At 42.1% G+C, this 22,821-nt stretch overlaps 1 protein-coding gene across 1 annotated transcript in view; it reads left to right on the plus strand.

The window, feature by feature from the left end:
* Positions 1-5,254, plus strand: part of LOC126474672 (sialin-like) — a 64,861-nt gene extending 59,607 nt beyond the window's left edge. The window contains exon 7 of the mRNA XM_050102151.1: positions 5,160-5,254. Within this exon, the coding sequence (XP_049958108.1) occupies positions 5,160-5,254 (95 nt within the window). The remainder of the gene's footprint in view (positions 1-5,159) is intronic.
* Positions 5,255-22,821: the final 17,567 nt, after the last annotated feature.

The raw sequence follows: 22,821 nt of genomic DNA on the forward strand, positions 1-22,821 counted from the left end.
AAGTGAACAGTGCACACAAGCCGCACTATCCCGTGCTCTACAGTACTACATTTAGACAGCAGCGTATTGATCCGGGTTGTTAAATGCCACTCGGTCACCTAGAATAGGAGGATGGCCATGTGGCGTCACCCAGTATAGGAGGATGGCCATCTGGCCTCAGGATGTCAAGTATGCGTGAAAGAAAACGATCCGGGTAAATTTTCGAGAACACCATTGCAGAGAGGAGTCTCAGTGGTATTCCTACTAGGACACCTTTGCTGATATGTATCATAGATAGATCACCCGTGGTCTAGGGGACGCCGGCACGGTAGCTCAGCGTGTTCGGTAGGAGGGTTAGAAGCCCTCTGTAATAAAAAAACTGAGTTAATCGATCAACAACGAACGTAAACGGATGTCTTACGGCGTCCGCCTCGAGCATATGCAACAACGAAACCGAACAAAATGAGATTTAAACAAAAAAAAGGGTGTAGCGTCTTTGATTCATAATCAAAACGTCTTCGGTCCCGGGTTCGATCCCCGCCACTGCCTAAATTTTGAAAAAATAATCAGCATCGGCGGCCGAAGACTTCCGGCATAAGAAGTCAGCCTCATTCTGCCAACGGCCTTGTCAAAGAGGGCGGAGGAGCGGATAGAGGTTCAGGGCACTCTCTTGTCCTAGGGGTGGAAAATTGCCCCTAAAGGCGGAAGAATCAGCAATGATCAACGACATGAGGATGTAGAAGGCAATAGAAACCACTGCATTGAAGACACGTAACGTGTATCCACAATACATGTGGCCTGTAATTGAAGAAGTGTCATGATGATCTCTCCATTGGCAAAAGATTCCGGAATAGTCCCCCATTCGGATCTCCGGGAGGGGACTGCCAAGGGGGAGGTTACCATGAGAAAAAGATTGAATAATCAATGAAAGGATAACGTTCTACGAGTCGGGGCGTGGAATGTCAGAAGCTTGAACGTGGTAGGGAAACTAGAAAATCTGAAAAGGGAAATGCAAAGGCTCAATCTAGATATAGTAGCGGTCAGTGAAGTGAAGTGGAAGGAAGACAAGGATTTCTGGTCAGATGAGTATCGGGTAATATCAACGGCATCAGAAAATGTGTAGGATTCGTTATGAATAGGAAGGTAGGGCAGAGGGTGTGTTACTGTGAACAGTTCAGTGACCGGGTTGTTCTAATCAGAATCGACAACAGACCAACACCGACAACGATAGTTCAGGTATACATGCCGACGTCACAGGCTGAAGATGAACAGATAGAGAAAGCGTATGAGGATATTGAAAGGGTAATGCAGTATGTAAAGGGGGACGAAAATCTAATAGTCATGGGCGACTGGAATGCAGTTGTAGGGGAAGGAGTAGAAGAAAAGGTTACAGGAGAATATGGGCTTGGGACAAGGAATGAAAGAGGAGAAAGACTAATTGAGTTCTGTAACAAGTTTCAGCTAGTAATAGCGAATACCCTGTTCAAGAATCACAAGAGGAGGAGGTATACTTGGAAAAGGCCGGGAGATATGGGAAGATTTCAATTAGATTACATCATGGTCAGACAGAGATTCCGAAATCAGATACTGGATTGTAAGGCGTACCCAGGAGCAGATATAGACTCAGATCTAGGCTGAAGTTCAAGACATTAGTCAGGAAGAATCAGTACGCAAAGAAGTGGGATACGGAAGTACTAAGGAATGACGAGATACGTTTGAAGTTCTCTAACGCTATAGATACAGCAATAAGGAACAGCGCAGTAGGCAGTACAGTTGAAGAGGAATGGACATCTCTAAAAAGGGCCATCACAGAAGTTGGGAATGAAAACATAGGTACAAAGAAGGTAGCTGCGAAGAAACCATGGGTAACAGAAGAAATACTTCAGTTGATTGATGAAAGGAGGAAGTACAAACATGTTCCGGGAAAATCAGGAATACAGAAATACAAGTCGCTGAGGAATGAAATAAATAGGAAGTGCAGGGAAGCTAAGACGAAATGGCTGCAGGAAAAATGTGAAGACATAGAAAAAGATATGATTGTCGGAAGGACAGACTCAGCATACAGGAAAGTCAAAACAACCTTTGGTGACATTAAAAGCAACGGTGGTAACGGGAATTCCACTGTTAAATGCAGAGGAGAGGGCAGATAGGTGGAAAGAATACATTGAAAGCCTCTATGAGGGTGAAGATTAGTCTGATGTGATAGAAGAAGAAACAGGAGTCGATTTAGAAGAGATAAGGGATCCAGTATTAGAATCGGAATTTAAAAGAGCTTTGGAGGACTTACGGTCAAATAAGGCAGAAGGGATAGATAACATTCCATCAGAATTTCTAAAATCATTGGGGGAAGTGGCAACAAAACGACTATTCACGTTGGTGTGTAGATTATATGAGTCTGACGACATACCATCTGACTTTCGGAAAAGCATCATCCACACAATTCTGAAGACGGCAAGAGCTGACAAGTGCGAGAATTATCGCACAATCAGCTTAACAGCTCATGCATCGAAGCTGCTTACAAGAATAATATACAGGAGAATGGAAAAGAAAATTGAGAATGCGCTAGGTGACGATCAGTTTGGCTTTAGGAAAAGTAAAGGGACGAGAGAGGCAATTCTGACGTTACGGCTAATAATGGAAGCAAGGCTAAAGAAAAATCACGACACTTTCATAAGATTTGTCGATCTGGAAAAAGCGTTCGACAATATAAAATGGTGCAAGCTGTTCGAGATTCTGAAAAAAGTAGGGGTAAGCTATAGGGAGAGACGGGTCATATACAATATGTACAACAACCAAGAGGGAATAATAAGAGTGGACAATCAAGAACGAAGTGCTCGTATTAAGAAGGGTGTAAGATAAGGCTGTAGCCTTTCGCCCCTACTCTTCAATCTGTACATCGAGGAAGCAATGATGGAAATAAAAGAAAGGTTCAGGAGTGGAATTAAAATACAAGGTGGAAGGATATCAATGATACGATTCGCTGATGACATTGCTATCCTGAGTGAAAGTGAAGAAGAATTAAATGATCTGCTGAACGGAATGAACAGTCTAATGAGTACACAGTATGGTTTGAGAGTAAATCGAAGAAAGACGAAGGTAATGAGAAGTAGTAGAAATGAGAACAGCGAGAAACATAACATCAGGATAGATGGTCACGAAGTCAATGAATTTAAGGAATTCTGCTACCTAGGCAGTATAATAACCAATGACGGACAGAGCAAGGAGGACATTAAAGCAGACTCACTATGGCAAAAAAGGCGTTTCTGGCCAAGAGAAGTCTACTAATATCAAATACAGGCCTTAATTTGAGGAAGAAATTTCTGAGGATGTACGTCTGGAGCACAGCATTGTATGGTAGTGAACAGAAGAGAATCGAAGCATTTGAGATGTGGTGCTACAGACGAATGTTGAAAATTAAGTGGACTGATAAGGTAAGGAATGAGGAGGTTCTACGCAGAATCGGAGAGGAAAGGAATATGTGGAAAACATTGATAAGGAGAAGGGACAGGATGATAGGGCATCTGCTAAGACATGAGGGAATGACTTCCATGGTACTAGAGGGAGCGGTAGAGGGCAAAAACTGTAGAGGAAGACAGAGATTGGAATACGTCAAGCAAATAATTGAGGACGTAGGTTGCAAGTGCTACTCTGAGATGAAGAGGTTAGCACAGGAAAGGAATTCATGGCGGGCCGCATCAAACCAGTCAGTAGACTGATGACAAAAAAAAAAGAAAAAATCATAGCTAGCGATGCGCTGTACCAAAGCTACGGTTCGGTAGTTGTGGTGCTGTACATAAATACGTAGTAAATGGCAGGATTAACGGTAGCAGTGTTAGCACTGGCAAGGAAAGATACTTTAATGAAAGTGTAAAAGAGAAGCTCGGAGCTGATGACTTGTCTTTTTTTTTTTTTTTTGTTTCTTTAGTTGTTTGTTTTACACATAATTAGAACCGTCATCATTCAGTGTTAGTGTATTTCATATCCTTACTGAACATAAATTGCATTTTATTAGGAATAAAAATTAGTTGATCACGTATCAATGTCCATTTTAAGTAACTAAAGCAATTAATTTTTATGCAAGTACAGTATACATGCACAGATATAAAAAAATTGGGTAATTATTTTTGTTATTTTCACTCAATATAATTTTCTTCATTATGATGGGAGGCAAGAGTTTCGTGTTATTATTGATAAATGCGAAAGTTGTTTATGAATAACAGAAATATGTTTTACTCGTGTGTAAGTTCGACGAAGTACTGAAGCGTTGTTTGATGTATTTTTGTTTCGTGTTTTTTTTATTTTTTTCTGAGAAAATCTCTTTCTTTAGCGCTATATGGTAGAACTGTATTTTTTCTTTGTCCCGTGTTTCACTTTACAAATCAACAGTTTTCCAATAAAAGCTGAATTAAAAATTGAAAATTTCAATTTTGCTATGTATACTTTTTATTGTCACGTAACAGATAGGGGGATAATTATGTAGAACAAAAATGTTCCGCAGGTTACGCGTCCTTTTATATATCCTCACTCAACTTCTAGACGTTTCAACACTTATGGTTTCTAGGAGAATCTATTAATGGTAATGGACTGTAGTCCTGCAGTCCCAAAAAGTGCATTTGCCAATGTCTGTTTGTCTCAAAGTAGTAACTAACACCAAGGAAAGAGTGTCTAAGATAATAATTAACTGGGTGAGCTTACAGTTTATTTTTTTCTTCGAACTTTATGTGTGATGGAAAGACGTAGTTGTTTCTGTGGAAGTTATGTAAAGGGCATCTACACTGAATTTAGCTGTGGTGCAGAATAAGATAATTTTTATTACAGTAGGAGCAATTATATATCGATTATCTTCATGCAGCTGATGTATCTAACCCTTTTGTTTGGTATTAGTTGCAAATGTCACTCACGAATGCAGTTTGTTGAGCCAATAAATTAAATTAGTGTAAATAAGCTTCTCTAGCAGGTTAGCATAATAAATCCATCGCCACATAAATTAATGTATAGGATGGTCATAAGAAATTTATTACAGTAGCATTATTCACTTTATTCGCTTAAAGGTTGTACACCACAACACTGATCACTTTTGTAATGCAATTCAAATAAAGCTCTCCAGTTAACTGTGAGTAATTTGTATTCAACGACAAACAGTAGTTAACGTACTCAAAAATTTTCTATTTTTGTTCCAGAGAACGAAGCCACAGCGAAGAATGACAAGGGCGTTGTGAACACAGCGTTTGATGGGGACGACTCTCTGTTCAACAGTCGAAGATCTAGACTCTAAGTGTCTTTCTGTATCAGGTTACGCTACAGCCCATCTGTCTTAATCTTAAAGATTCTTATTTATTGTAAGTACATCTCCAGAAACCCTTACTCTAACAGCTGAAGCTGATGCTAAATTTGTCATGTTACTAAAATTACATGTGAAAGTCCAAATAAATGCCACTTTTTGCTCTCTGTTTATTTCACTGTAACAACTCGTTATTCAGTCGAGCCTTGGTATGTTTCTACAACGAGACCTGACTGTATAAAAACGAGTACCTGTCTGTCAGACAAACTTTACTGTCATACTGACAGTTACTTGCTGACACTAAGCTATGGCAAGCACATAGTCGGGTGTATGAACAAAGTACAGTGTAGTTCACGTATTGCTATAGCAATGTATGTATTAAGATAAGTAGAGGCTAATAGCTCTCACAGGTGAGAGAAAACATCCTCTCCATGTAAAATTATTGACAATTTCGTGCCTCCTTATCGACCTATGGCCTGTTGGTTCCTGTCTCAGGATCTGCGACAGATTTTGTTTACAGATTTATCAAATGTTTCGCGAGCACGTGTGGCTGGAATTGTCAAAGGCTCGCTCTGCATTGTTGATGTCTACCAGCTGGCCCTTCACAATATCAACCAGTCGTGCTGGCAGAAGTCAAAAAAATCGCTTAAGAAACATCGGCCGAAGATTCCTAGACAGAAGCCAATAGCGCATAGCTCATCCTGCCATATTTCAGAAATGTGATGTCTTACCTCGAACGGAACGATCATTCCAATTAAATAATCTAGACTGTGAGTCGTTCGTATAAATACGAAGCAAGATCACTGTTCTCTTCAAGTGACCCATTTCTGTACAGTCTGGAATTAATGTAATGGCAGTGGAACTGGCCCTAAGAACGGAACCCGAGCTTACAAGTAGGGGAAATGGTTTTAAATGTGATAACGCAAAACACAGTAGAAACGGTAGTAGTAGTAATTTTATTCAACGGCAGGTCTCTTTCACAAAGATACTTGACATGTCTTGCTAATGCAATCTAAGAACAACATAAATAAAGTGATTCACATATACAGACATTTGCAGACTTAAAGGTCTAGTGTGTCAAGGATGGGACTGGTAACCGCCCGTGGTCTTATAGTAGAAAGCATCCCGGGATTTGCCTGACGTAAATTATAAAGACAACGGCTGGATGAAGACTGGAGTCTTTATGCTATTGTGTCCTCAGTGCCCAGTCGGGCAGGGACAATGCCGTCGATGTTGCTAATTTTTGGTCTGATTATATGTAGTGTTTGTTATCTGTTTATACATATAACTAATATTGTATCACTGTAATTGCCTCCGCAACACTCTTGGCACGAATAAATAAACAAATTCTTCACTACTAGATATGTATTCTGTTAGTAAAAGGGTGACTGGCCTTTCAGAACATGATGCACGAATTTTAACGCTAAGAGGGTTTTGTCCTCAAACAAATGTTATATATATTTACCAACTGTGTGAAAAACCAAATACAGTAGCATTAGAGAGTTTTTTAAACCTCGTTAAGGAACATTAGTGACAGGACTTTTACAATGCTGATAATGTGGATGACAAATGTAATGCTCTCCTTAACACATTTCTCGAGCTCTTTGAAAGGTGCTTTCTGTTACAACGCTCCAAACAGGTCACTAGCAAAAAGGCAGCGTGGGTGGCTGACAAATGGGATAAGGATATCATGTAGAACAAAGTGGGAATTATATCAAAATGTTATAAGTAGTCACAATCGAGTTACAGGATGCTTGAGGGCAACATCTACCTAGTAACTCTACAGCCCCACCAGATATAAGACGGGAAGTTGCCACGTACACAGAGAAATGGTGATGCATTGTGAATGACGGAAGCTCTTTCTAAATTTTAGTCTCATTAAGGGAGCTTGGTGTCCATGCAACGGGTGAGTAGTACAAACAGTTTTGAAAGGTGCCTAGAAATGTTATTAGGAAGGCAAAGTATATGTAATATACAAATAGAATAGCTAAATCACAGGACGAAATTAAAAGCATATGTCAGTCGTGAAAGAAGTGTCTGATCAGCAGCACAAGGTCGAGGATATAAACTAAGACGCTGAAAAAATGTTTCTGTGTTACTGATAAGTCAAAAATATGTACAGTATTGAACAAACACTTTCTGAAAATAGCTGGTGAATTAAATAAAACTTCGTTTCTACATGGAATCATGTAACTATCTTGGAAAATAACTGTCCGAAACTAACATCTGAAATACTCCTCCGTGATACTGACAAGGGGGAGACTGAGGCAATAATTAAATCACTGAAGATTAAGGACTCTCTTGGATGTGACGGAGTATCTAGCAAAGTGCTAGAGTACTGTGCCGCACATGTTAGCCCCGCACTTAGCCATATTTATAATTTTTCCTGCAGGAATGATAAGTTTCCTGAACGATTAAAGTACTCAGTAGTAAGGCTGCTTTATAAAAAGGGAGAAAGGGGTAATATAGACAATTCTAGACCTATATCTATGCCTTCAGTATTTGTTATAGTTATTGAAACGGCTCTGTATGTCAGGATAATTGATCATTCATTTCACATAATTTGCTGTCAAATGTACAGTTTGGTTTTAGAAGTGGTTTAACGATTGGAAATGGTATATTTTCTTTGCGAGATACTGGATGGATTGAATATGATGTTTCAAAAGATAGGCATCACTTTTTTCTGTTTAACTAACGTGTTTGATTGCTCCACAAGTTCGACCGCTATAGAATAGGGGGAGTAGCTCACAATTGGTTCCCCTCTTCTACATCTACATCTACATTTATACTTCGCAAGCCACCCAAAGGTGTGTGGCGGAGGGCATTTTACGTGCCACTGTCATTACCTCCCTTTCCTGTTCCAGTCGCGTATGGTTCGCGGGAAGAACGACTGTCTGAAAGCCTCCGTGCGCGCTCTAATCTCTCTAATTTTACATTCGTGATCTCCTCGGAAGGTATAAGTAGGGGAAAGCAATATATTCGATACCTCATCCAGAAACGCACCCTCTCGAAACCTGGCGAGCAATCTACACCGCGATGCAGAGCGCCTCTCTTGCAGAGTCTGCCACTCGAGTTTATTAAACATCTCCGTAACGCTATCACGGTTACCAAATAACCCTGTGACGAAACGCGCCGCTCTTCTTTGGATCTTCTCTATCTCCTCCGTCAAACCGATCTGGTACGGATCCCACACTGATGAGCATACTCAAGTATAGGTCGAACGAGTGTTTTGTAAGCCACCTCCTTTGTTGATGGACTACATTTTCTAAGCACTCTCCCAATGAATCTCAACCTGGTACCCGCCTTACCAACAATTAATTTTATATGATCATTCCACTTCAAATCGTTCCGCACGCATACTCCCAGATATTTTACAGAAGTAACTGCTACCAGTGTTTGTTCCGCTATCATATAATCATACAATAAAGGATCCTTCTTTCTATGTATTCGCAATACATTACATTTGTCTATGTTAAGGGACAGTTGCCACTCCCTGCACCAAGTGCCTATCCGCTGCAGATCTTCCTGCATTTCGCTACAATTTTCTAATGCTGCAACTTCTCTGTATACTACAGCATCATCCGCGAAAAGCCGCATGGAACTTCCGACACTATCTACTAGGTCATTTATATATATTGTGAAAAGCAATGGTCCCATAACACTCCCCTGTGGCACGCCAGAGGTTACTTTAACGTCTGTAGACGTCTCTCCATTGATAAGAACATGCTGTGTTCTGTTTGCTAAAAACTCTTCAATCCAGCCACACAGCTGGTCTGATATTCCGTAGGCTCTTACTTTGTTTATCAGGCGACAGTGCGGAACTGTATCGAACGCCTTCCGGAAGTCAAGAAAAATAGCATCTACCTGGGAGCCTGTATCTAATATTTTCTGGGTCTCATGAACAAATAAAGCGAGTTGGGTCTCACACGATCGCTGTTTCCGGAATCCATGTTGATTCCTACATAGTAGATTCTGGGTTTCCAAAAACGACATGATACTCGAGCAAAAAACATGTTCTAAAATTCTATAACAGATCGACGTCAGAGATAGAGGTCTATAGTTTTGCGCAACTGCTCGACGACCCTTCTTGAAGACTGGGACTACCTGTGCTCTTTTCCAATCATTTGGAACCCTCCGTTCCTCTAGAGACTTGCGGTACACGGTTGTTAGAAGGGGGGCAAGTTCTATCGCGTACTCTGTGTAGAATCGAATTGGTATCCCGTCAGGTCCAGTGGACTTTCCTCTATTGAGTGATTCCAGTTGCTTTTCTATTCCTTGGACACTTATTTCGATGTCAGCCATTTTTTCGTTTGTGCGAGGATTTAGAGAAGGAATTGCAGTGCGGTCTTCCTCTGTGAAACAGCTTTGGAAAAAGGTGTTTAGTATTTCAGCTTTACGCGTGTCATCCTCTGTTTCAATGCCATAACCATCCCGGAGTGTCTGGATATGCTGTTTCGAGCCACTTACTGATTTAACGTAAGACCAGAACTTCCTAGGATTTTCTGTCAAGTCGGTACATAGAATTTTACTTTCGAATTCACCGAACGCTTCACGCATAGCCCTCCTTACGCTAACTTTGACATCGTTTAGCTTCTGTTTGTCTGAGATTTTTTGGCTGCGTTTAAACTTGGAGTGAAGCTCTCTTTGCTTTCGCAGTAGTTTCCTAACTTTGTTGTTGTACCACGGTGGGTTTTTCCCGTCCCTCACAGTTTTATTCGGCACGTACCTGTCTAAAACGCATTTTACGATTGCCTTGAACTTTTTCGATAAACACTCAACATTGTCAGTGTCGGAACAGAAATTTTCGTTTTGATCTGCTAGGTAGTCTGAAATCTGCCTTCTATTACTCTTGCTAAACAGATAAACCTTCCTCCCTTTTTTTATATTCCTATTAACTTCCATATTCAGGGATGCTGCAACGGCCTTATGATCACTGATTCCCTGTTCTGCACTTAAAGAGTCGAAAAGTTCGGGTCTGTTTGTTATCAGTAGGTCCAAGATGTTATCTCCACGAGTCGGTTCTCTGTTTAATTGCTCGAGGTAATTTTCGGATAGTGCACTCAGTATAATGTCACTCGATGCTCTGTCCCTACCACCCGTCCTAAACATCTGAGTGTCCCAGTCTGTATCTGGTAAATTGAAATCTCCACCTAAGACTATTCGTACTTTAAGAACAGACAGCAAAACGCTATTCTCCACAGTATTGAGAATGGCTGTGATGTGGGGTACGAGTGGGGCACGGTTAAATGCGGGGCGCCCCAGCGATCAGCCCTGGTTCAAAATGGCTCTGAGCACTATGGGACTTAACATCTGAGGTCATCAGTCCCCTAGAACTTAGAACTACTTAAACCTAACTAACCTGAGGACATCACACGCATCCATGCCCGAGGCAGGATTCGAACCTGCGACCGTAGCGGTCGCGCGGTTCCAGACTGTAGCGCCTAGAACCGCTCGGCCGATCAGCCCTGGGGCCAGTACTTTTCCTTATTTATATAAATGATGTGCTTTCTAATATTACAGGCGATTCTAAAATATTTGTGTTTGCAGATGATACTTTCTTCGCATAAAAGATATTGTGCGCAACGTTGACCCTGTTCCAAATACTGCAGCTGAAGACATAAGTTCATGGCCAGTATAAAATTAACTAACGCTAAGAACAGTAAGACTCAAGTTTTACAATTTCTAACACACAATTCAACAAAATCTGATGTTTTAATTACGCAGGAGGACATATGGTTAGTGAGACTGAACAGTTCAAATTTATAGATGTTCACATAGATAGTAAACTGCCGTGGAAAGCCCATCTTTTTTTACCTCAACAGCAAAGTGATAGCATGCAGGGGGATAGCACACCTAAATACCAGAAGATCACAACACGCCTCCTTGGCTGCTCGATCCACCCTTTCATTCCCAGATTTTGATCGAAGACTAATGTTGCCATTTTTACCATTAGAATAGTATCTGAAGTAAGTGATAGTTCTGCACAAAAAGTAGTGTACTTTACTTATTTTGATTCGCTTGTTACGAATGGTATTATATCTTGAGGAAACTCTTCCAATTCTGAAAGATTATTTTTGGCCAAGAATCTGGCGGTCCGGGCAGTAAGTGGCGTAAGTTCACGAACCTCTGTTCATTAATCTGGGTATCCTGACATTCGCCTCTCAATATACATATGTGTTCTTTAATGTCGTTTGGTGTTGACAATATCAGCTTATTCCCAAGAAGTAACAGCTTTCACTCATTTAATACCACGCGAAAGTCTAATCTGCATTTAGATAGCACCTCCTTGACTCTTGTACAGAAAGGCATAAGGTATTCCGCTGCACTCACTTACAATAAGCTACCATGAGAATTCAAAACTCTTAGAAGTAATCCACTCGCTTTCAAATCTAAGCTTAAGAGTTTCCTCATGGGTCAGTTCTTCTATTCTGTCGAGAAATTCCTTGAAAAATTAAGCTTATTTCTGTGTTATATTGTTGATTACATTTATAAAACTTACAGATCGTCGTCTTTTTAGTATTCACGAACATTTTATTTTTTCTATTATTACTTTTCTTTTGTAATTTCATGTACTGACATGTTCCATGATCATAGATATTTGCTCTTCAATTTGGTCCTGCCGTACTAGACGTGTAAAATAAAAAAATTAAAAAAATATGGTGAGAAATTGTTATATGGAATGTTATACGTTTTATTATAGTTATTATTATTTATTTGCGTAAAAATTGTGTAAAATTTATTACCAAACCCCTAATCTGTGTTATCAGACAAGGGGAAAGCGTCAGGCGCGGCCAACCAGTTCGGCTCATATTTGGCAGATCGCTTGTGTACACCGTAAAATGAGAGCCTCTGAGATATTTTGGTTCAACATCCCCCTCCCCTCCCTGCCCCCCACTCCCCACTGTGAGAAAAATACTCCTAAAGCTTATAATGAACACTCAAAGTTGATGCAATAAATAAATAATCAGAAAAGTGGCATTTTTCATCCTATATGAAGTGCAGGGAACCAAACACAACCGGTCAGGATCCCTTTCCTTTCTCGTGGGGAAACGAGAAGGTAGGGGCCGTATAAGGCGATGTGGGGGGCCTAATGTCACCATCCTCTAACAACTGATTGATGATCTGCTATAACTTCGGAATCCTCGGTGGGAATAGGTTACAAGGCTCCTACTGTACTGGCATCTGACGAATTAATTGAATGTCATTTTGAGTTTCTAACACTCATTCGATCAGTTAAAACATCAGGGATTTGATTCAGCAAATTCAAAATCTCTGAAGCTTCTCCTGGTTAGAACGTGTTCCGACTCAAATTTACTTCCAGTGTTAATACTGCGGACCAGATACACTCGCACAGACTACACTTCTCCTCAGGGTGAGATTGAAACTTCTGGAATCCAAAATGCATGTGTTTTTGTAGTAAAATCGCAACCCAAAAAAAGCTTGAAGGAAGACGTCTAGAGTTGTATATGCAGTGATGGGCCCATGCATATTCAGCCACCACGTACGTGGATAAGATTCGCAGGCCAGACACGGACCCTAAATTGTCTCAGGCAGCTGTTTATTAACAGCTCCAGATGGATCGCCATCTACGCCGTGAGACTAGGCTGCCTACCAAGACGCCTGCCAGCGCTGCAACCCAACCAACAGTGGCGTCCTGCACGTTCACCAGGCTTCCAGTCGTCGTCGGGCGATCACCGCTCTCGAAGACCTCCACTTCCACAGGACTCGCCTCTACCGATGGTCGGGCCCTCGGCCTTCTGGACATTTTCTACGTATCGCTCCAGAAGGTCTTTTCGTTGTATTTATTCAGGAATACACATTGCCGAACGACTTTCAATTTGCAGGCCAGACTGACAACTGACAAAGTGACGAAACTAATGCACAAACTTGGGAGCCTAAACACCATGCAGTACAGACTACCTCTGAGGACGCTACGAATGTATCACCAAGTTCTCTTGTAAGCCGCAGTACGCTTTCCAGCAAGTGCATGGACGCACCGACTGTTTTTAGTACCACACAGAAACACAGTGAAGCGAGGACAGAGAAGAATACTAATCAGGACGTAGAAACCTTGTATGTTTCAGGGGACTTGCCCCGTTGACATCACTATACGCTACAGAGCTGCGGCATACGGAGTAAAGAGGTACAGTCACGACAAGGTTCGTGAAATAACTGGGGAAAACGTTGTAGACATGTGTCAATTAAAGAACTGGCGTCTTGATACACGGTAACGGGAGGGGGAAACAACCACGAAGGCCTCCTCCTTCCCCAATATACACGAACGACTGCAGCTGAAGCATGCGGATCCAAGCCGTGGTACGGTTCACGTTTTGCCCGGCTACTGAGAGTATGGGATTGGGACAAGGCAAGGAATGGGAGAAGAGAAAGGCTAATTGAGTTGTGTAATAAATTTCAGCTAATAATAGCAAATACTTTGTTCAAGAATCAACACAGGGGAGGTATACTTGGAAAAGGCCTGGTGATACGGGAAGATTTCAGTTAGATTACTTCGTGGTCAGAAAGAGATTCCGAAATTAGGAACTGGATTTTAAGGCGCACCCAGGAGCAGATATAGAGTCAGATCGCAATGTAGTGGTTATGAAGAGTAGGCTGAAGTTTAAGAGGTCAGGAAGAATCAATACGCAAAGAAGTGGGATAGTGAAGTACTTAGGAATTACGAGATATACTATAAGTTCTCTAAGGCTATAGATACAGCAAGTAATAAGGATTAGTTCAGTAGGCATACAACTGAAGAGGAATGGGCATCTCTAAAAAGTGCAACCACAGAAGTCGGAAAGAAAAGCATAGGTACAAAGAAAGTAACTGCGAAGAAACCATGGGTAACAGAAGAAATACTTCAATTTTGATGGATGAAATAAGGAAGTACAAAGATAATAAGGGAACCTCAGGAATACAAAAATCAAAAGTACAAGTCGCTGAGGAATGAAATAAGGAGGAAGTGCAGGGAGGCTAAGATGAAACGGCTATACGAAAAATGTGAAGAAATCGAAGAAGAAATGATTGTCGGAAGGACTGACTCAGCATATAGGGAAGTCAAATCAACCTTTGGTGAAATTAAAAGCAAAGGTATTAATATTAACAGCGCAATGGGAATTCCACTCTTAAACGGAGAGGAGAGAGCGGATAGGTGGAAAGAATACATTGAAGGTTTCTATGAGTGGGAAGATTTGTCTGATGTGAAAGAAAAAGAAATTGGAGTCGATTTAGAAGAGATAGGGGATCCAGTATTAGAATCAGAATTTAAAATAGCTTTGGAGGAATTAAGATCAAATAAGGCAGAATGGATAGAAACATTCCATCAGAATTTCTAAAATCATTGGGGGAAGTGGCAACAAAACGACTACTCACGTTGGTGTGTAGAAAGTATTAGCCTAGCGCCATATCATCTGACTTTCGGAAAAATATTATTCCCACAATTCGGAAGACTGCAAGCGCTGACAAATTCGAGAATTATTGCACAACCAGCTTAACAGCTTATGCATCCAAGTTGCTGACAAGAATAATGGAAAAGAAAATTGAGGATACGTTAGATGACGACCCGTTTGGCTTTAGGACAGGTAAAGATACCAGAGAGGCAATTATGACGTTGCGGTTGATAATGGAACAAGACTAAAGAAAAATCAGGACACGTTCTAGGATTTGACGACATGGAAAAAGGGTTCGACAGTGTGAAATGGTGCAAGAGAAATTCAGAGAAAAATAGGGGTAAACTATAGGGAGAGACAGGTAATATACAATATGTACAAAAGCCAAGAGGGAATAATGAGAGTGGACGACGAAGAACGAAGTGCTCGGATTAAAAAGAATCTGAGACGGGGATGTAGTCTTTCGCCCCTACTGCTCAATCTGTACATCGAGCAAGCAACGATGGAAATAAAAGAAAGGTTCAGAAGTTGAATTAAAATTCAACGTGATAGGATATCAATGATACGATTCACTGATGACATTGCTATCCTGAGTGGAAGTGAAGAAGAATTACATAATCTGCTGAATGGAATGAACAATCTAATGAGTACAGAATATGGATTGACAGCACAGCATTGTATGGTAGTGAAACATGGAATGTGAGAAAGCCGGAACAGAAGAGAAGCAGAGCGTTTGATACGTGGTGCTACAGACGAAAGTTGAAAAATTAGGTAGCCCGATAAGGCAAGGAATGAGGAGGTTCTGCGCAGAATCGGAGAGGAAAGGAATATGTGGAAGATACTGACAGAGAGAAGGTACACGATTATAGGACTTCTGTTAAGACATCAGGAAATGTCTTACTAGAGGGAGCTATAGAAGACAAAAACTGTAGAGGAAGACAAAGATTGGAATACGTCCAGCAAATAATTGAGGACGTAGGTTGCAAGTGCTACTCTGACATGAAGAGGCTGCCGCAGAAGAGGATTTTTGGGGGCCACATCAAACCAGTTTGAAAACCGATGACTCAAACAAAAAGAGCACATTCGACCAGCGTGAGCCTTAGCTATGTGCCCATTGGGTCTCCTGAACACGTGGCATTACACTTCAACAAGCCCACACACGTAAGACCTGTAGTAGGATACAATGACATCAAAGAAATGTTACGAGACCCAGACACGATACGCTCTAGGCAACATCAGTGATAAGGTTCAAGAACACTGCAAGATGTCTATAGATAAGAAAATCCACACGACAGATCTCTAACAGACAAAACAAACACGACAGCAGTAACGTTGGGAGGACACAAACTCAGACACAGCCACAGACACTGATGCAGATGCAGGCACAAAAAATCACACAAACACATCAACACCGTGAGCCGTTAGACATAGACTCATAACATAAAAAGTACAACACCTAAAATAGATAAATAAGATAATTATAAGAAAAGCATAGATTGCGCATGATTGGCTCATGTATCTCAACTGTACTTTATACATGATAATTAAATAATGTAAAGCCAACTGCTTAAGGCAATCAACGAGATAAACATTACAGTTAAGAAAAACGTCCTACAGGGAGTCGAGGCTCGAAGTTTAAGTTACGAGGCTTCCCTCCTGCCTATGGCACTGGTTATGGGAAACTGCATCTCGCACACAAACACACAACATAGCAGCACGCATACAACATGTAGAACTACATCGAGATATAACAACACAAGCAGTGCAAAAGGTATGGCCCTCACAGAAGAACATTTTTAGTTTATTTCATTTGTGGACTTCCGTTCTTGAACTGTTCTGACCCAGTTCATGTTCCGTAAACGAGAGTGATATGTGAAACAGACCTGCCATCGGATCGCTGCATTGTGTGCCGTTATTCGTCACTCCACACAACGTTTTTCCACTGTTCAGTCGTCCAATGTTTACACTCCTTACATCAAGCAAGGCGTCGTTTGACATTAACCGGGATGTTGTGTGGCTTATGAGCAGCCGCTAGACCATGCAATCCAAGTTTTCTCACCTCCCGCCTAGCCGTCGTAGTAGAAGCAAATACACACAGAGCCACTCATGAGCTACTGTATTTAATTTAGTAATACACTATGTGATCAAAAGTATCCGGACACCTGGCTGAAAAGGACTTAAAAGTTCGTGGCCCCCCTCTATCGGTAAAGCTGGAATTCAATATCGTGTTGGCCCACGCTTACCCTTGATGACACCTTCCAGTCTCGCAGGCGTACGTTCAATCAGTTGCTGGAAGGTTTCTTAGGGAATGGCAGCCCATTCTTCACGGAGTGCTGCACTGAGGAGAGGTATCGATGTCGGTCGGTGAGGCTTGGCACGAAGTCGGCGTTCCAAAACATCCCAAAGGTGTTCTATAGGATTCAGGTCAGGACTCTGTCCAGGCCAGTCCATTACAGGGATGATACGGTCGTGTAACCACTCCGCCACAGGCTGTGCATTATGAGCAGGTGCTCGAGCGTGCTGAAAGATGCAATCGCCATCCCCGAATTGCTCTTCAACAGTGGGAAGCAAGAAGGTGCTAAAAACGTCAATGTATGACTGCGCTGTGATAGTGCCACGCAAAATAACAAGGGGTGCAAGCCCCCTCGATGAAAAACACGACCACATCGTAACGCCACCACCTGTTGGCACTACACATGCTGCAGATGACGTTCACCGGGCATTCACCATACCCACACCCTGCCATCGGATCGCTGCATTGTGTGCCGTTATTCGTCACTCCACACAACGTTTTTCCACTGTTCAGTCGTCCAATGTTTACACTCTTTACATCAAGCGAGGCGTCGTTTGACATTAACCGGGATGTTGTGTGGCTTATGAGCAGCCGCTAGACCATGCAATCCAAGTTTTCTCACCTCCCGCCTAGCCGTCGTAGTAGAAGCAAATACACACAGAGCCACTCATGAGCTACTGTATTTAATTTAGTAATACACTATGTGATCAAAAGTATCCGGACACCTGGCTGAAAAGGACTTAAAAGTTCGTGGCCCCCCTCTATCGGTAAAGCTGGAATTCAATATCGTGTTGGCCCACGCTTACCCCTTGATGACACCTTCCAGTCTCGCAGGCGTACGTTCAATCAGTTGCTGGAAGGTTTCTTAGGGAATGGCAGCCCATTCTTCACGGAGTGCTGCACTGAGGAGAGGTATCGATGTCGGTCGGTGAGGCTTGGCACGAAGTCGGCGTTCCAAAACATCCCAAAGGTGTTCTATAGGATTCAGGTCAGGACTCTGTCCAGGCCAGTCCATTACAGGGATGATACGGTCGTGTAACCACTCCGCCACAGGCTGTGCATTATGAGCAGGTGCTCGAGCGTGCTGAAAGATGCAATCGCCATCCCCGAATTGCTCTTCAACAGTGGGAAGCAAGAAGGTGCTAAAAACGTCAATGTATGACTGCGCTGTGATAGTGCCACGCAAAATAACAAGGGGTGCAAGCCCCTTCGATGAAAAACACGACCACATCGTAACGCCACCACCTGTTGGCACTACACATGCTGCAGATGACGTTCACCGGGCATTCACCATACCCACACCCTGCCATCGGATCGCTGCATTGTGTGCCGTTATTCGTCACTCCACACAACGTTTTTCCACTGTTCAGTCGTCCAATGTTTACACTCTTTACATCAAGCGAGGCGTCGTTTGACATTAACCGGGATGTTGTGTGGCTTATGAGCAGCCGCTAGACCATGCAATCCAAGTTTTCTCACCTCCCGCCTAGCCGTCGTAGTAGAAGCAAATACACACAGAGCCACTCATGAGCTACTGTATTTAATTTAGTAATACACTATGTGATCAAAAGTATCCGGACACCTGGCTGAAAAGGACTTAAAAGTTCGTGGCCCCCCTCTATCGGTAAAGCTGGAATTCAATATCGTGTTGGCCCACGCTTACCCCTTGATGACACCTTCCAGTCTCGCAGGCGTACGTTCAATCAGTTGCTGGAAGGTTTCTTAGGGAATGGCAGCCCATTCTTCACGGAGTGCTGCACTGAGGAGAGGTATCGATGTCGGTCGGTGAGGCTTGGCACGAAGTCGGCGTTCCAAAACATCCCAAAGGTGTTCTATAGGATTCAGGTCAGGACTCTGTCCAGGCCAGTCCATTACAGGGATGATACGGTCGTGTAACCACTCCGCCACAGGCTGTGCATTATGAGCAGGTGCTCGAGCGTGCTGAAAGATGCAATCGCCATCCCCGAATTGCTCTTCAACAGTGGGAAGCAAGAAGGTGCTAAAAACGTCAATGTATGACTGCGCTGTGATAGTGCCACGCAAAATAACAAGGGGTGCAAGCCCCTTCGATGAAAAACACGACCACATCGTAACGCCACCACCTGTTGGCACTACACATGCTGCAGATGACGTTCACCGGGCATTCACCATACCCACACCCTGCCATCGGATCGCTGCATTGTGTGCCGTTATTCGTCACTCCACACAACGTTTTTCCACTGTTCAGTCGTCCAATGTTTACACTCTTTACATCAAGCGAGGCGTCGTTTGACATTAACCGGGATGTTGTGTGGCTTATGAGCAGCCTCTCGACCATGCAATCCAAGTTTTCTCACCTCCCGCCTAGCCGTCGTAGTACTTGCAGTGGATCCTGATGCAATTTGTAATTCCTATGTGATCGTCTGGATAAATGTCTGCCTATTACTCTCTTCAACTGTCGCCTGCATCTGTCAGTCAGCAGACGAGGTCGGCTTGTATGCTTTTGTGGTGCACGTGTCCCTTCACTTGTCCGCTTCACTACCATATCGGAAACAGTGCACCTAGGGATGTTTAGGAGTGTTGAAATCTCGCGTACAGACGTATGACACAAGTGACACCCAACCACCTGACTACGTTCGAAGTCCGTGAGTTCCGCGGAGCGGTCCACTATGTTCTCTCACGAAGTCTAATGACTACTGAGGTCGCTGATATGGAGTACCTGCAGTAGGAGGCAGCACAATGCACCTAATATGAAAATTTTTGGGGGTGTCCAGATACTTTTGATCACATAATGTATAAGAATACATAATCTTGTGCGCTACTTCAGGTGGGACAGGCTCTATGTTTCTGCTGAGGCACTCCCACCTGGAATAGCAAGAAAAATAACCGTAATTAATATATTATATTTTGTTGCAACAGTAAAAGGGAATTTGCAGGTCGTACCTTTGCTATCTTCCTACTATTGTCTTATAAATTACTAAAATTTATCGTTTTAACACTCCTTTTCATACATATATATTACTTCCCTTTGCAGTTCAGTGTCATTACCCTTTTTTATCGATCAAAACAAATTTTGCTAGAAACAATGTGCTACTACATGTAAAATTGTATAATGTACGACCTGCCTTTAAAATTATCAGGCAACAGGTCTTCAGTAAGCAATAAATGAAATGATATATATGTTCTTCATCCCTCACAGAAGAACATTTTCAGTTTATTTCATTTGTGGACTTCCGTTCTTGAACTGTTCTGACCCAGTTCATGTTCCGTAAACGAGAGTGATATGTAAAACAGGCCAATCAATGACTACCTTAGTCCACTATTCGGTATTTTACATTACCTAGATATCACAAAATCCAGTAGTCAAGACAAATCCTGAATTTTCACGTGGATCCGCACCGTACTGAGCAAAGGCAAATTTTCCCCCTTCAGTATAGGGCATTGTGATTAACTGATGGCAGTTCGTAGATATGCGTATTCCCTTCCATTCCCTGATTCATTGGCTTGGCTGCTGTTAATTCTAGGGCAGTTGTACCCCTGTTTCCATCGTTAAAGCGAAAGGTTTCCTTGGTCGCTTTTGATTAATCAATTTTTTCACTATTCTTAGGCCACCCCGTGAAAATCACTCAAGAGCGGTCCCAATGGCGCGTGCCTTCCAAAGTATTGTTAACTTTGGTATTTTCAGTAGCATCTAAACATAGTGACAAAAAAAAATGGTTCAAATGGCTCTGAGCACTATGGGACTTAACATGTGACGTCATCAGTCCCCTAGAACTTAGAATTACTTAAACCTAACTAACCTAAGGACATCGCACACATCCCTGCCCGAAGCAGGATTCGAACCTGTGACTGAGCGCCTGGAACCGCTCGGCCACAACGGCCGGCCATAGTGAGACCTGTGGATATTCTCTACATAGTAGGAAAAACTTTCAACTGAACTCTGAAATAATACTTAGTAGTTAATTCATTTCTACACCTACACAGTAGGTTTTCATGAACAATTTTCCATTTTAATCCCTCGAAGGACACATTTTCGTAGACAATTTGGTCATCCAGCCCACTCAATCTGCATCTGCCCAGAGGGCAAATCACTTGAAGTATAGGAAGGTGCGAAAATTGGAGGACATCAGCTTCATGCTGCAGTATAACAGCTAATCACAAAAACTGCGCCATTTCCACACTGGACTCGAATAAACAGAACCTCTGTCCCCTAACTGTTGTGTTGATGAGTTTATTAAAGCAACGGCACGCTCACATACCACTACCTTCCGGTACACACCGTGCTCTGCACTTAAATTTGCCCCGTATTCCAATACCTTCCGCTAATGCAAGCTATTGCTTAGAAGTTGAAGTTACAACATATTACCTCGTAATTTTTCAAGAATTGGGGTTTTTTTCATTACCAGTATTAATCTGGAACAGATCCTGTACCCAAATAGCCCAGTGGCTTTGTTGATATTGCGTACACAATATTTGTGTACAGGCAGGACTGTTGCCCTGAAAAAATTCAGTATTGGTTTGCACCACAGAATGATATTTCGAACTCACCTTAGCAGCTGTACCTAACATCACCTGCATCCTGTTTACTCGGCTGAGGTGGACAGTTCAGTGCACCTCCAAATTTCTGTAATAGTTCCATACCACTTACCTCAGTAGACTGACCTAGAACACGAAGTTCGTATTGTAAAAACTTTTTGAGTCGCGAAGTGCCAAACACTTATTGGGAGTTCGCGCCTTCCAGTGGAATAAACCGTAGCACAACACAAGGAATAGTACCAAGCAATGGAATTCTATTAATTTCCTCCATTCCCCAAAAAGATTTCTTCTATGTTTTCTGGTATAAATTCTCGCGCCTGTCACGCAACCGCAATCTGCTATCAGTGAAATGATAGCAGAGCATAGAGCAGGAAATGGGAGATATCACGTCATAAAATATAAAATTCCTCCTCAAATATAATTTGCTTCCCAGAGGAATACCTTTTAAAGAATTTCGTTAAACAATAACAAATGCATTTCAAGTAATTTAACATCAATATTCAGTTGAGCTCAAGGGACAGTCAAATCAGTATTTAATAATAATTCCAAACTATACTTTTATAATTTTTAAATTTAATTAACAAATAAAAGAAAATGCGAACATTAAAGAGCGACCTCCTTCCCTTGAGTAAACACGCCAATACAATGGTTTGGCAATTCACTTACGGGAGCAACCCACACAGTGCTATATTGCGCCACCAGATAAGTGCGTTTGGGCTAGATGTTGGCAGCTGTGCTACATTTACATCCAATTTTAGAACATAGAACGAGATGTTATGTCGTGATCGCATGGATAGATATGACCTAAAATCGATAGAATTGCGAAAAATGAGAAGGGAATAGGTATAAATTGAGCGAATATACACCGAAATGCTGTGAAATTGAGGAAGTACTTGCGTATCTTTTGGTTCGCACAAAACAATTTGTACTTGGGACCAAGTAAGCGGCAACAGGAGAAATCCGGGAAAACGTCGACATCGAAACCAAGGGAATCAGGGAGGTAGTAAATTTTTTTCCGTCGAGGCAGTGTTATACTGTATGTCTGTTGAGCTACCAGTGATACACGCGAGTTGACTACTGTATTTGATGATTTTCAGGACGGCATAGAACCATTCACCTCTAAAATTACTTGCATCTGAGTTAAAGAATAACAGGCAGTGGACGGGGCGATCGACTGAGATAGAGCTTTAACGGGGTGCGATTTAATGGTTGACTGATTCATCCTAGATAAGGAGAAGTTGCTGCAGGTCAATTTTTTTCGTGTTCTGTCCGGATGCATCAGTCACATGGCATAGCCTGCGTTCTAATCGTATACAGCCATGTGTTCTGTATGCGGTTTAAAGCAATGTCTACTTGGGATCGTTAAC

This window comes from Schistocerca serialis, chromosome 4, assembly GCF_023864345.2.
Source record: "Schistocerca serialis cubense isolate TAMUIC-IGC-003099 chromosome 4, iqSchSeri2.2, whole genome shotgun sequence".
NCBI classification, from domain to species: domain Eukaryota; kingdom Metazoa; phylum Arthropoda; class Insecta; order Orthoptera; family Acrididae; genus Schistocerca; species Schistocerca serialis.